Source organism: Erythrolamprus reginae, chromosome 8 (assembly GCF_031021105.1).
Source record: "Erythrolamprus reginae isolate rEryReg1 chromosome 8, rEryReg1.hap1, whole genome shotgun sequence".
Taxonomy (NCBI): Eukaryota; Metazoa; Chordata; class Lepidosauria; order Squamata; family Dipsadidae; genus Erythrolamprus; species Erythrolamprus reginae.
This window is the reverse complement of record NC_091957.1, coordinates 27,328,637-27,342,368: the sequence shown is the minus strand read 5'-3', so window position 1 is coordinate 27,342,368 and position 13,732 is coordinate 27,328,637. Positions and strand designations below refer to the sequence as shown.

The window sequence follows — 13,732 nt, the reverse complement described above, 5'->3', positions numbered from 1 at the left end:
CAGCAAGCTTAATCCTCCGCTCTTCGAGATTGCCAGAATAATTACCGCTTTCAAAAGGAAGCCCGAAACCCCCCCCCCACCGTTTTTTTACCTCCAGATATAATAACGACAGCGCTAGAGAAAGCAGAGAATGGCTTCTTTCCTTTTTTTTTTGCCACAGATGTTTCATAAGCTTTGCTTGCTAATTGTTTTTCCAGGAGGACTCGGATCATACAAAAGCGGTTAACATTCCCTTCGCTGGGGGATATTTGGGGAGGTGGGGTTTTCTTATTTTTTATTTTTTTAAACTGACAACAAGGGCTGCGCAATTAGGCTGCGAAAGGGGGAGAGCGCATCGCAAAGACTGAGACTGGTTCTGGGACCGAGCGCTCCGGATCGGAGTTTGCCAAAGGGACAACTGAGGAAATCTGCTGTGAGAACGTGGAGGCCTTTCCGACCACTCTCAATCCCTTCCCCTTAGAAATAGGTCTAAGAGGGTTGCGGTTAGTAGGGAAAGCTGGGTTGTGGGGTGTTTCTTGTGGGTCATTAAGCTTTAGGGTCTCCCATTCCATTCCAAAGAAGGACCAGGGGAGACATGAGAGCAGTGTTCCAACCTCTCAGGGGTTGCCACAAAGAAGAAGGAGTCAAGCTACTGTCCAAAGCACCTGAGGGCAGGACAAGAAGTAACGGGTGGAAACTAAACAAGGAGAAGAGCAACTTAGAACTAAGGAGAAATTTCCTGACAGTTAGAACAATTGACCAGTGGAACAGCTTGCCTCCAGAAGTTGTGAATGCTCCAATACTGGAAGTTTTTAAGAAGATCTGTCTGAAGTTGTGTAGGGTTTACTGCCTAAGCAGGGGGTTGGACTAGAAGACCTCCAAGGACCTAACTCTGTTGTTGTTGTTGTTACAAGCTTGTCAACTTGAAAGTTCCTTCCAACTCTGTTGCTGTTATTGTTATAGTTGTTATCATCATCATCATCATCATAATATTGAACAGGTCCAATCTCAGCCAGGGGTCCTTCAGGTCCCGTCAACTGATGGGATGCAAAATCTTATTATTCCCTGCAAATATACTACTCATTTTTTTCGTTCGTATTTTAGCCCCTGGTTGGGTTTGCACATCCAAGCACCAGGCAGTTTTGCAAACTGCTTTGGGAAGAGCATAACAAAGGAATGCACTTTTTTTAAAAGAAAAGAAGGACTAAAGAAATAAAAAAAGCCCATCTAGTAATTGGCACTTTAAAACCGCTCAACGGGCGTTGGGCTGGCCGCTGGAAGACTTTCTCCATGTACAATTTAAGAAAGTAAACAGGGAGCTCCCCCAGCGAAGGAGACCTAATTGAAATTGGATGTAATGAATCTTCCAATGCTTTGCTCCACACACACACACACACACACACACACACACACACACTCCTTTCTTGGGGGAATCCATCTGGAGCTGATTTATGCTTGCTAGCTCTCTGTGGCATTTAATGCCAGGAGCAACTCCGTGCGGCCGGATGTGGCTTTGAATCCTTCCATGAGGCAGGCATTGCTTTGGAGAGCAGGGGGTGGCTTCTTTCACCCGAGGACCACGCGCCTTCATGATGCTCAGCCACTTCTCTGGCCTCTTGGCCAAGCTTAGATCCCGCCGTCATCTCGTGCTTCTCTTTAGATGAGCCTGGTGCTGGGCCATTCGCCATGGGCTCCTGGGGGATGCGGATTCCAAGCAGAATCTGCCTCAGTTAGACCGTTGGCACTGCGTCCAGGACATACCAGGCGATCCAAAACCCATTTGCAACCCTTTGCATTTTATTTTGAGGCGGCTTCTTCACTTTGAAGGAGGAAATCTTTGCCACAGATGTGGGAGCGAAGGGTGCCAGCATCTTTCTCCGCTGTCAGCGAAAACACTCTCTCTCTCTCTCTCTCTCTCTCTCTCTCTCTCTCTCCCCCTCCCTCCCTCCCTTCCTCCCTCCTTCTCTCTCCAGTCCTGTCCCAGTGCTCAAATTAAAGGCCGTCTGTCCGGTGGGGCAGACAGCCAAAGCTGCCACAGCCCGCGCATTCCTCTTGGATTGCTTTGAGCTAAGCGCGGAGGTGTGAGTTGCCATTAAGTCTGGGGCCCGAGACACAGCCCACTTCGCCTGCCAAGCTCAATGCTCTCGGCCCCCCAGGAGCTGCATTTCACAGCCCTCAGTTTTCCCCCTGGTAAATTCTACCTTTCCCCTTTGGGCCAGGATAGATCAGCGACTCACCAAACAGAATGGAAGGCACACACACACTCACAGACACATGCACACACACACACAGGGGTGGGCAGCACGCAGGAGGGGGTGGAACACAGTTCCACCAGCGGAAATTTATTTATTTATTTATTGGATTTGTATGCTGCCCCTCTCCGAGGACTTGGGGCGGCTCACAACATAAATGAAGCTGTGTGCCCAGCTCCAGCTGACCCTCCCACCCTCCTCCTCCTCGGAAAGCGGCAGGGAGACCAGCACCGGCAAGAGTTGCAGGGGGCCCATTTCCTCCCCCCTCTTTCCTCAACAGCTGATTGGCACCCATTCGCCTAGCTACCCAGCCTGAGGCAGGGGGCGACCCAGGAAGGAGAGCGCAGGAAACGTGAAACAAATTGTCACCCCAGAGAGCGACATTGGTGAAGTTGTAAGTTGAGGACTTAACAGTTCACTTGAACGATGATGAAGCCACTCCCACCTGGTCACATGGCCGGCAAGCCACTCCTACCCAGTCACATGACCATCAAGCCACACCCACAAAATAAGCCACACCAACAGTGTGGCAGTAAAAATTTTGGCTGCCCATTACTGCACACACACCCCAACCTGACAGTGCCACGGCACCAGTAGTGGGTTCCTGCCGGTATGGCTAATTGTGCTCAGCTCTGCGGCTCTGGCGCGTGAGCACAGGTTTTAGAGCAATTTTGCTTCCTGCATCTGTGCAGGTAGCAAAATCTCACAGGTGCGCGTGTGTTTTGGCGAGGACTTTTCTTCGGAAGCATCCGCAGAAGCAATAAACCTTGCCGAAACACGCATGCACGTGAGTCCCCCCTGGGCGAGATTTTGGAGAGTGTCAGCAAATAAATTCTGTAAATAAATAAAATTGCGCTCCAACCCGCGCTCATACACCAGAGCTGCGTATCTATGTGCAATTAGCCGTACCGGCAGGAACCCACTACTGCACAGCACCGGCAGACTAAAAACATGGCTGTCTGGAGGGCTTAGACTGGTTTCGCTGACCTGAAGAAGCCGTGACTTTTCTCCGCAAGACGGACTGCCAAGATGTAAGGAGTGGACCACCTTCCGGAAATTGAAGAATCGGCCTCAAGCTGGAATCGAGCCCCCCCCACAGCCCCCCACCCGGGGAGGATTGGGAAAGACGCCATCCAGAAGCCCCGTTTGGGCAAAAGTGGGGCGCATGGACGGTTTCCCCTCAGCCAAGTTCCGGACTGCTACACCACGTGAGGCGTTGGCGCGGCATCAGCCAGGATTTAATAGATTGGCTTTTCCCATTAAGATTAAAGCATTTTGCACGGAGGCTCTTCAGGAGCCATTTAATTTTCTCTTTTAATCAGAGCCCTGAGCTCAGGCTGGGCGGCGGGTGGGGGGAACTGAAGCGCCTGGTCGGTAAGCTCAGCTGGAAGAAGAGGCAGGTGGAACAGCGGCAGAGCTGTGGGGAAAACGGGTGGCTCTTCGTCTGGCTAGCAACACAAGAGACTGACGCGTGGGGACGTGAAAGGGCACGGACACAGCCCGCAGTGCCACAGTTTCCCCAGGGACTACATGAAGGTGCGGCGTGGTGGGTTTTCTCAAGACGCAGCATTTTGGCAAGCCTGTTCTTCATCCAGCCAGCCATATTCCCCTCAGCGGAGCATTCTGCCCACGGGCCTTGTGTTATTTGAAGGAGGAGGGCCCTGTTACTGTGGGAACATGGATATTGGGCTGCGGTGTGGTTATTTGTTTATGTTTCTCCTCTCCTCCTCTTCAACCTCAGAGGTGGATTGCGAGACTTTATCAGCCTTGCACCCGTTTGATTGGCACAGATGTGGTAAAACAACATGTTTTTGCCTCTTCAAGAAGTTAGAGTCTGTCCCCAAAGAAGAGGAAGTTATCACAAAAATATTAGATTGTGCGGAGATGGATATGATGACAAGACGCTTAAATGATCAAGAAGAAACAAAATTTTATGAAACATGGAACAATGTTTATGTATGGATAGATAAGAAAAAAAACAACAACAGAAGATTAATAATAAGTATAGATGTTTTGGTTTAAATCTTTCTTTTTCTTTTATTAAGAATAATATTAGAATTAGTTTATATACATAGAATTGATAAGATTGTTTGGTTTTATATTAGTTATAACTATCTTTCTTTTTTATAATATCACTTTTTCCTTATTAGATATTTTGTATGAGTAGTATTGAACTATGCATTTAACTATGTATTCCTTTTTCTGTATCTGCATTTATACTTTTGAGAGAAGCGGGGAAGATACATCCCCACATTTTATGTTGAATGTTTGTAAGTCTGTGTGTTATTTTAAGAAAATTAATTAAAAAATATTGAAAAAAAGAGAGAAGAAGTTAGAGTCTGTGCCTCTCTCTCTCCCTCTCTTTCTTTATCCCTCTTTTGTTCTCTCTATCATTCTCCCTTTCTCTCTTTCCCTCTCTCTTCCCTTTCTCTCTCCCTTTCTCTTTCTCTCATGTTTTGAAGATTTTTCAGGTGGCCCCCATCGATTTGTGGAAAAAACATGTCACCTTGGGGGTCCCTTCTCTTCCTGCCATCCTTAATAGGCTTAAAAACAAAAGTTCTCCAACTGTCCCAGCTTTGTGGACCTGGCATGGGAGGAAATAGAGCAGGGATGGTTCCACGCGAGAGGCAGGCAAGCACGCATGCAGCTCCATTGGCACGAGTGGCAGCCAGTGGCGGCATACACACACATGCTCGCTCGCACTTTGGGCCCGGGATGCATGGGAACCCCTGATCTAAAGCCATGGGATTTGTGGGGGTGGGGGTGGAAAAACATGGGACATTTCATTTAAATTCTTGTCATCCTCTGCAGCACTCTGGTGGCACTCAGGATCCAGCTGTTATTCTATCCCAGTTATTTCCTGAAGCTCTTGGCCGGCACTCACCTGCTTGTGTGGTGGGTTTGCCCCATTCAGTATTGTTTTCCTGGCTGCGGAAAAGGGGTCTCTCTCTCTCTCCCTCCAAGTTTTATTTTTGTTTTTAAAGCCATTTCTGTACTTTGCCACTGAATAACAACCACTTGGCTCATTGATCAGTGTGCTATTCTGAACACTGTTTTGATTTTGCAATAATGAATGGTAGTTATTTTAGGTATCAAAAGCAGATCTATTTTATTTTTTACAGACGTGACATGCTGTTTTTCAAAAAGGTGGCATTCCCAAGGTGGGGTTCAACGGACTATAATCCCCCTTTCCCCGTACTCTGAGTGTTCCCCTAAACTCCAGGCGTGCCAGAAAAAGGAATGGCTGTGGCGTGGCCCCACACACCTCTGGAGAGTGAACAACTGATGGGATGGAGCTGCTATGAAGAATTGGGAGGAAGCTGATGCCGTATTCGAGCATGTGGGGTGGGCTGCGGTTGCAAAACTCCTGGGCTGCTTAGGTGACAGGCAGGTCTTGGGCAAGCAAAGAAACGGAGGCCCATTGCCGCGTAGGCAGACAAGCAGTGGCAGCCCCCATGTGTCTCTGGTCTGTGACTTGACGAGCGGGTGCCACCGCCCTGTTGCACCCCGGGCTTCCAGGTATCCTCTCCTGCCATCTCAATTGATGGAGCTAGTGACAGAAGAGGGCTGGGACCTTCCTTCATAAAGCGATGAGCAAACCTGGGTGTGACTGGTTGCCGCGTAGGCCCTCCTGACAACAGCTTCCTCTTTCCCCAGTTCTCACCCTCCGGCGTTTGAACCCGCTAGCCTCCACACCCACCCTGACAGAGAGGCTCCTGTTGCGAGAGGCTGTCGGGAATAGGCAGGAATAGGCTGAAGCAAATAGTGTGCCTTCTTTGGCAGGGAGGTGTCTGGGGAATCTGGATCCAGGAAGGAGAGCTTGCCAAGGGAGAGGGGGTGCCCAGCCACCTTGGTGGCCTGATGCTTTGGCCAACTAGCCCCTCCCTCCTCGATGTGCTCTCCCCTCCCCTAGTTCACCAAAGTAGCGTTCTCCAGTCCCATCTGGCATTTCTCTGGGAAGAACCTCTTGCCGGAATGAGGGGTCTCTTCCCTGTTTTAGAAGACGATCGAGCGGTTGGCACCCAGGTGGCTTCTGGGGATTCACAAATCCTGTTGCCACCTTGTGGGGAGGGGGGGAGAAGGAAGGAACCCCCTTCCCCATCACCCCAGTTGAGATGGCCTAATTGGGGGGGGTGGGGGTGGCTCTCTTTGAAAAGTCCTTTTGCGGCATGCAAGGCTTGAGGTGGTTTCTTGAGGGAGCCTTTTCTGGCAAATTCTTCTCCTGTCTCATTCGTGAAATATTTCGTTCAGTCGTGGTTGTTGAATGAATGTTTTTTTATACTATTGGGGTTTGAATTATTAGTTTTAGTGTTAGATTGGATTTCGCTCGTCATATTGTATTGTATTTTATTCCTGTGTTGTAAGCCCTCCCCGAGTCTGCGGAGAAAGGCGGCATAGAAATCCAATCAAATAAATAAAATAAAATAAATATGTTTTGGCTCGGTTTGGATTCTCTTCACCCGAGCCATATGGAGGCAGCTTCTAGGCGCTGGAAGGAGCCTGAGGAGGAAGAGGCCCCGCTGATGGGATCTCTCTGGCCCAGCCCAGTGATTCCCAGGAACTTGGAAAGGCGGCATGGGAACCAGCCGGGCTCTTATTCCACAGCTGCCTGGGGTGGGGTGGGGCAGAGAAGGAGGGTGTGGGTCACGCTGGGGGTTCAAACGTTTTCATACAAGAGAGAATCCCGGTAGCCTGTGACTCAGGCCTTTAATGGCTTCCTCGCAGACTGTTTACTCTTCTGGGATGGCTTTGGCTCTGGCCTTGCACACCCACTTGGCTGCTGCTGGGCTGGGGAGTGTGTGTGTGTGTGTGTGTGTGTAGTTGAGGTAGAGTTATTTCTGAGCCAAGACTAGCTGTAACCGTCATCTGCCCTGTGAGGGAATGAACTGAAGGAACGAACTGAGGGAACGGACTGAGGGAATGGACTGAGGGAATTAACTGAATGAACTGAAGGAACGAACTGAGGGAACTTGCTCAGCCTGGACTGAATGGGGAGGAATTTTTTTTTTCTTTTTAAATGCAACGGATTCTGTGAGCCCGGCCCCAAGGAGAAGCTAATGGATCTGCGGGCGGTGGTTTTCTTGGCTTGGGCAGAAGGAGATGTCTGGGAGGAGGGAGGCGGCCGCCGCTGCTGCTGCTGTGTCAGCATCTCTTGGGCATCTTGAGAGCTGCGCCGGGCGGGATTGCCGCCAAGTTCATCCAGCATCCCTTACGGGCTGCTGGAATGTGCTGCGGTCAAGGGGGCCTTTGAGAGAAATGTGGGGAGCTGGGAGCCCCAGCGTTCCTGTTCTCCCCCCCCCTCCTTGATATCAGATCCCAAGGCTTTGAGATGGTGTGGAAGGAGAGGCTGAGGAAGGGCTACCTTGGTGAAAGCGCATTGAGGAAAATTCACCGCCCATTAGGGATTCATAGCCAAGGGAGAAGCAGTCAAACTTAAGAGATACATTTCCTTTTCCTTTTTTCCCTTTTCTTTTCCTTTTTAATAAACTGATTTCCCATTAGCAAAATGCAGCGTTTGGCTCTTGTTCAAAGCCAGCTGGGTTCTGTTGGAGAGCTATAAATAAGACGGCATTGATCACCTGTGTGCGTGTGTGGAGGGGGGGGGGAAGAGAGGAGGAGAGAGGGACTGGGAGGATCGTGGCCAGTGAGTTAATTCTGGCTGGACCCAGTATGGCTAAACCTTGTCAAAAGAGAAGAGATGAGAATAATTTAATTTGATTTATTTGATTTATAAGATACTATTTAGAATACAATAGGAATAAGAATAGGATGAGATGGAATAGGAATAGGAATAAGGATGGAATGGGATGGAATAAGATTAGGATTAGAAATAGAATAGGAATAAGGATGGGATGGGATGGGATGGCAATAGGAAATGGAATTTGTCTTGGTGCAGAAGCTCTCAGTGTAAATAGAAGAAAAAATAAGTTTGTCAAGAATCATAGGCTTCAACACTTAATGATCGTCCGGGTACAAATAAGCAATAATAGGAACCAGTCAATATAAATCGTAAGGATACAAGCAACAAGTTACAGCCATACAGTCATAAGTGGGAGGAGATGGGTGATGGGAACAATGAGAAGCTTAATAGTAATGCAGACTTAGTGAATAGTTTGACAGTGTTGAGGGAATTATTTGTTTAGCAGAGTGATGGTGTTTGGGGAAAAACTGTTCTTGTGTCTTGCTGTGCAATGTTCTATAGCGACTTTTTGAGGATAGGAGTTGAAACAATTTGTGTCCAGGATGCGAGGGGTCAGTAAATATTTTCACAGCCCTCTATTTGACTCGTGCAGTATACAGGGGTCCTCAATGGAAGGCAGGTTGGCAGCAATTGTTTTTTTTCTGCAGTTTACCAAGCATCCTTGCCAGGTAGCTTCTTCTTGAGATGCAGTTCGAAGAGCTGACAGTTGAGGATGCTGGACTTGGGCAGTGGCTGGGTCTATTCCGCCCCTGAGCCGCTTCATCCCGATCGAAGGGCAGGAGGAGACTAGAAAAAGCACCATGGCTGAGCGTCTGGCCACATGTGCGCCGAGTCACTAGACTTGGAAGTCTCAAATCGCTTGGGCTAAAAAGAAATTGCAAGGCCAGTAGTTTTAGTCGGCCTATAAACAGCCGGCGGTGAAGAGCAAAGCTAGAAATACTTTTTTTCCTAGACCACATTCTGCTCAAGTGAGCAGATGCTTATTAAGGATATAAGAGAAAAGGTAAAAATGGAGTTGGCTGGCTTGCTTCGCAAAAATGGCAAGCGGGGGAAGTCAGGGTGAGTGCCACTAGCACATTCGGAGGCACCTGGGGAGGGTGTGTGTGTGTGTTGGTGTGTGTGAGTGTGTGCGCGCAAGACAACACAGCCGCCACCGTCGTCCTTCCTTTCTCCTTGGCTGGATTCCAAATGCAGCTAAAACCTGTCGAGGCTTCGAGACAACCCCTGAGCAAAGACATGGCCGAGGAAATGACAGCAGCAGGCAGCTTCCTCTAGGCCCGGGATGGCATGTAGAGCCATATCAGAGGACATATGAGGCGTTGTCCTATGTCAGCTCCATCGCACATGCACACTCACTAGCCATTTGGCCATTTTGCCCTCAGGAGGCTTCAAGGAAGCTTCCAGAAGGCTCGGAGTGCGAAAAACTGCCTAACGGGCAAACCAGAAGTTCAGAAAATGGACTTCTGGTTTGCTGTTTTTTGCACTCTGGAGACTTCAGGAAGCTTTCCTGAAGGCTCAGGAGGGCAAAAAACAGTACAATGGGCAAACTGGAAGTCTGTTTTCTGTACTTCCAGTTTGGCTGTTTTTTCACCATCCCAGGCTTCCGTGCATATGCGCGGAGGTGGGGGGGGGGGGAGAGGAAGAAGGATACCAAATCAGAAAAAAACTAATAATAGTTGATGCATTTGGAAACAGGGAAATGTAATATTAACAAAAACAGGAAAGCATAATAATAAAAAAGCTTTTAGACTCTGCAGAATTGGACAAGATCACAATGGAGTTAAATGAGAAAGAAGATTTGGAATATTATGAAATTTGGAATTTTGGTTTACAATTGGCTGGAAAGAAATAAAAGAGACTGACTAGTCTCTAACTGAATAACCTATATGTATATAATATCTTAATAACTTTAATCATTATGTATATTAAGCAATGGATTATAGCAATGGAAATAAAGTTACATAAAATATATTTACAAAAGAATATTTATTAGGAAAGATAATTAAATTAAATTTAATTTGATTCAATTTAATTTAATTAGTTTATATGCCATCCACTCCCTGAGGATTAATAACTATTTAATGATCTTAGATTATATACTCAAGCATATTTAAATATTACTAGTGATGAAATATTACGTATAGTAAACCATATGTTTGAAAAAAATGATTGTCAAGAATTTACTGTAAGATATCCCAGAGGTATATGTGTATAAATGTAAATGGTTTGCTTTGTTTAATGTTTGTCTTTTTTTTAAATGTATGAGGGTCGCCCAGAAAGTAATGCACCACATTTTCCCCCAACAATTATTTATTTGATACAATGAAATTTACACACAAGAAACAATGATGTTTCTTCTACACTCCTTATTTTTCCACATAATCTCCATCCCATTCTATGGCCTTCCATAGAAGGGCATGTATGCTATGTCAGTACCACTCCTTGTTCTGGTCATGAAGCCATTTCTGCCCTGTGCACTGTCTTCTACTGGCCTCACCCTCTGTGCCCAGCGACTAACTGTACTTCTGTCAACTGCAGATTCTCCATAAAATGTACACAAATGTTTGTGAACGTTCCCAACAGTTTCTTTCTCTGCAGTGAGAAATTCAACGACGACACGCTGCTTGTAACGTACATCACTTACAGACGCCATTTTGAAACACTGCTGCAGCTACACTGTCTGAAGAAACACAAAATTTACACACACACTCCTGACAATTCAAATAATGTAGATCTAAAATTTCGCATTTGTGTCATTACTGTAGGTTAAGAAAAAAAATGTGGTGCATTACTTTCTGGGCGACCCTTGTATATAATTCAATAAATCTTTTTTAAAAAAACCAATTGATGCATTTGGGCATTTGTAGGCGCCAGAAACCCACCCACCCACCCCCGGTTTGGGCCCCGTTGAAGGAAGTGTGGAAAGGCCTCGTCTCCTCATTTTGCTCATTGCTTCTCTTTCAGATGGGAAGAGGAAGTGACCAACAGGATGCGGCTGCAGTCGATGGTGGACACGCTGCAAGAGGTACAGCTTTGCCCCCGTCAAGGCATTTTGATGGGTAACACGTTGGTTTACCTCGGTGATGGTGAACCTATGGCACACATGTTCGGAAACTTCAGATCGTGCAGAATGCAGCTGCAAGAGCAATCATGGGCTTTCCCAAATATGCCCATGTTACACCAACACTCCGCAGTCTGCATTGGTTGCCGATCAGTTTCCGGTCACAATTCAAAGTGTTGGTTATGACCTATAAAGCCCTTCATGGCACCGGACCAGATTACTTCAGGGACCGCCTTCTGCTGCATGAATCCCAGCGACCAGTTAGGTCCCACAGAGTGGATCTTCTCCGGGTCCCGTCAACTAAGCAATGTCGCCTGGCGGGACCCAGGGGAAGAGCCTTCTCTGTGGCGGCCCCAGCCCTCTGGAACCAACTCCCCCCAGAGATTAGAACTGCCCCCACCCTCCTTGCCTTTCGTAAACAACTTAAAACCCACCTCTGCCGCCAGGCATGGGGGAATTGAGATCCTCTTTCCCCCTAGGCCTTTACAATTCTATGCATGGTATGTATGTATGTATGTATGTATGTTTGGTTTTTATATTAATTGATTTTTAATCATCAATACCAAATTACTATTGTACACTGTTTTATTGTCACTGTTAGCCGCCCCGAGTCTCTGGAGAGGGACGGCATACAAATCCAATAAATAAATAAATAAATAAATATTGGAGGGCATGCAAGACGTTGCTTTATGTCAGATCCAGTGCGCATGTGCACATTGGCTGGCTGATTTTCCGCCTTGCGGAAGGCCGTTTCGTACTCCGGACGCTTCAGGGAAGCTTCCCTGCAGCCCTGGAGTGCAAAAAACCCACCCAATAGACAAACCAGAAGTTCAGAAAACGGACTTCCTGTTAGCCCGTTGTGCTGTTCTTTGCATTCCACCAGGTTCAAGGAAGCTTCCTTGAAGCCTCGGAGTGCAAAAAACAGCACAATGGGCAAACAGGAAGTGTATTTTCTGAACTTCCGGTTTGGGCATTTTTTCACCATCCCAGGTTTCAGTGAGGCCTGTGTGCATGCGTGGGGATGATGGGGATTGTGTGCATGCACAGGGGCGGGGGGGGGGAAGAGGGAAGAGGATGTGGGCATGGGCATGCATGCTAGCACACTCACACATACCTTTTTGGCACGCAAACCAGAAAAGGTTTGCGTGCCATCATTGGTTTAGCTGATCGTTAGGAGCGGTACCCCCTGCGCCAATCTCTGGAGCCGAAGCCCCTTCAACTCTGTGAATAAGAAAATCAACAGAGCCCCCCTGTGGGGGTGTTAGGCCCTCAGTTGGGGCATTGGGGGCAAATCGGCTGCAGCCATTTGTGAGGACCCTCCCTCCCTCTGACCAGGACCTGTCGGCCATTCCTCTTCTTCTGGGGTCTCCAAACATGGCAACTTTTAAAGGCTTTTGTAGACTTCAACTCCCAGAATTCCTGAGCCAGCCATGCTGAGAGGAGTTGAACTCTGCAAGTCTTAAAGTTGCCAAATTAGGAGACACCCTTGCACTTCTGGATGGCTCTTTTTGGGTCATTGAAAGGAGAACAGCCCCAGGATTATTATTATCATTTATTATTATTTATTAGATTTGTATGCCGCCCCTCTCCGTAGACTCGGGGCGGCTCACAGCAATAGTAAAAAAACAAACAATATACAATAGCAAATCTAATAATTAAAATATCTAAAAAGCCCCTTATTTAAAAGCAAGACATACACACAAACATACCATGCATAAACTATATAGGCCAGGGGAGATGTCTCAATCCCCCCATGCCTGACGGCAGAGGTGGGTTTTAAGGAGTTTACGAAAGGCAAGGAGGGTGGGGGCAATCCTAATCTCCGGGGAGAGCTGGTTCCAGAGGGTCAGGGCCGCCACAGAGAAGGCTCTTCCCCTGGGTCTTGCCAGACGACATTGTTTAGTCGACGGGACCCGGAGAAGGCCAGCTCCGTGGGGCCTAACTGGTCGCTGGAATTCGTGCGGCAGAAGACAGTCCCGGAGATATGTCCAGGATGCTGACAAGAGTGTTGGGTTGAAAAACGGTGTGTGTGTGTGGGAGCATTGCTGCCCTAGTCTTGTCCTTGTCCTGCAGTAAGGAATTCCAGACGGAGTAGGGAAAACAGTGGCTGACCCATTGCAGATTGAATAATAGCATTTAGACTTATATACCGCTTCACAGTGTTTTTACAGCCCTCTCTAAGCGGTTTACAGAATCAGCATAGTTTCCCCAACAATCTGGGTCCTCATTTGACCCACCTCAGAAGGATGGAAGGCTGAGTCAACCTTGAGCCGGTGGTGAGATTTGAACTGCTGAACTACAGCTTGCAGTTAGTTGAAGTAACCTGCAGTGCTGCACTCTAACCACTGCACCACCCTGGCTCTGAAAGCAGGTCTGTTGTTGTTGTTGTTGTTATTATTATTATTATTATTATTATTATTATTATTATTATTATTTATTGGATTTGTATGCCGCCCCTCTCCACAGACTCAGGGCGGCTAACAACAATGATAAAAAACAGCATGTAACAATCCAATTAATAAAACAACTAAAACCCTTATAGTAAAACCAAACATACACACAAACATACCATGCATAACTTGTAATGGCCTAGGGGGAAAGAATATCTTAACTCCCCCATGCTTGGCGATAAAGGTGGGTCTTGAGTAATTTGCGAAAGACAAGGAGGGTGGGGGCCGTTCTAATCTCTGGGGGGAGTTGATTCCAGAGGGCCAGGGCCGCCACAGAGAAGGCTCTTCC

The 13,732-nt window shown here is 47.5% G+C and overlaps 1 protein-coding gene across 2 annotated transcripts in view; it reads left to right on the top strand.

Annotated features, from left to right (window-relative positions):
• IFFO2 (intermediate filament family orphan 2) overlaps positions 1–13,732 on the top strand; it is a 49,374-nt gene that overhangs the window by 18,206 nt on the left and 17,436 nt on the right. For both annotated transcript variants that reach the window (XM_070759461.1, XM_070759462.1), the window contains exon 2: positions 10,897–10,957. In XM_070759461.1, the coding sequence (XP_070615562.1) occupies positions 10,897–10,957 (61 nt within the window). The remainder of the gene's footprint in view (positions 1–10,896; positions 10,958–13,732) is intronic.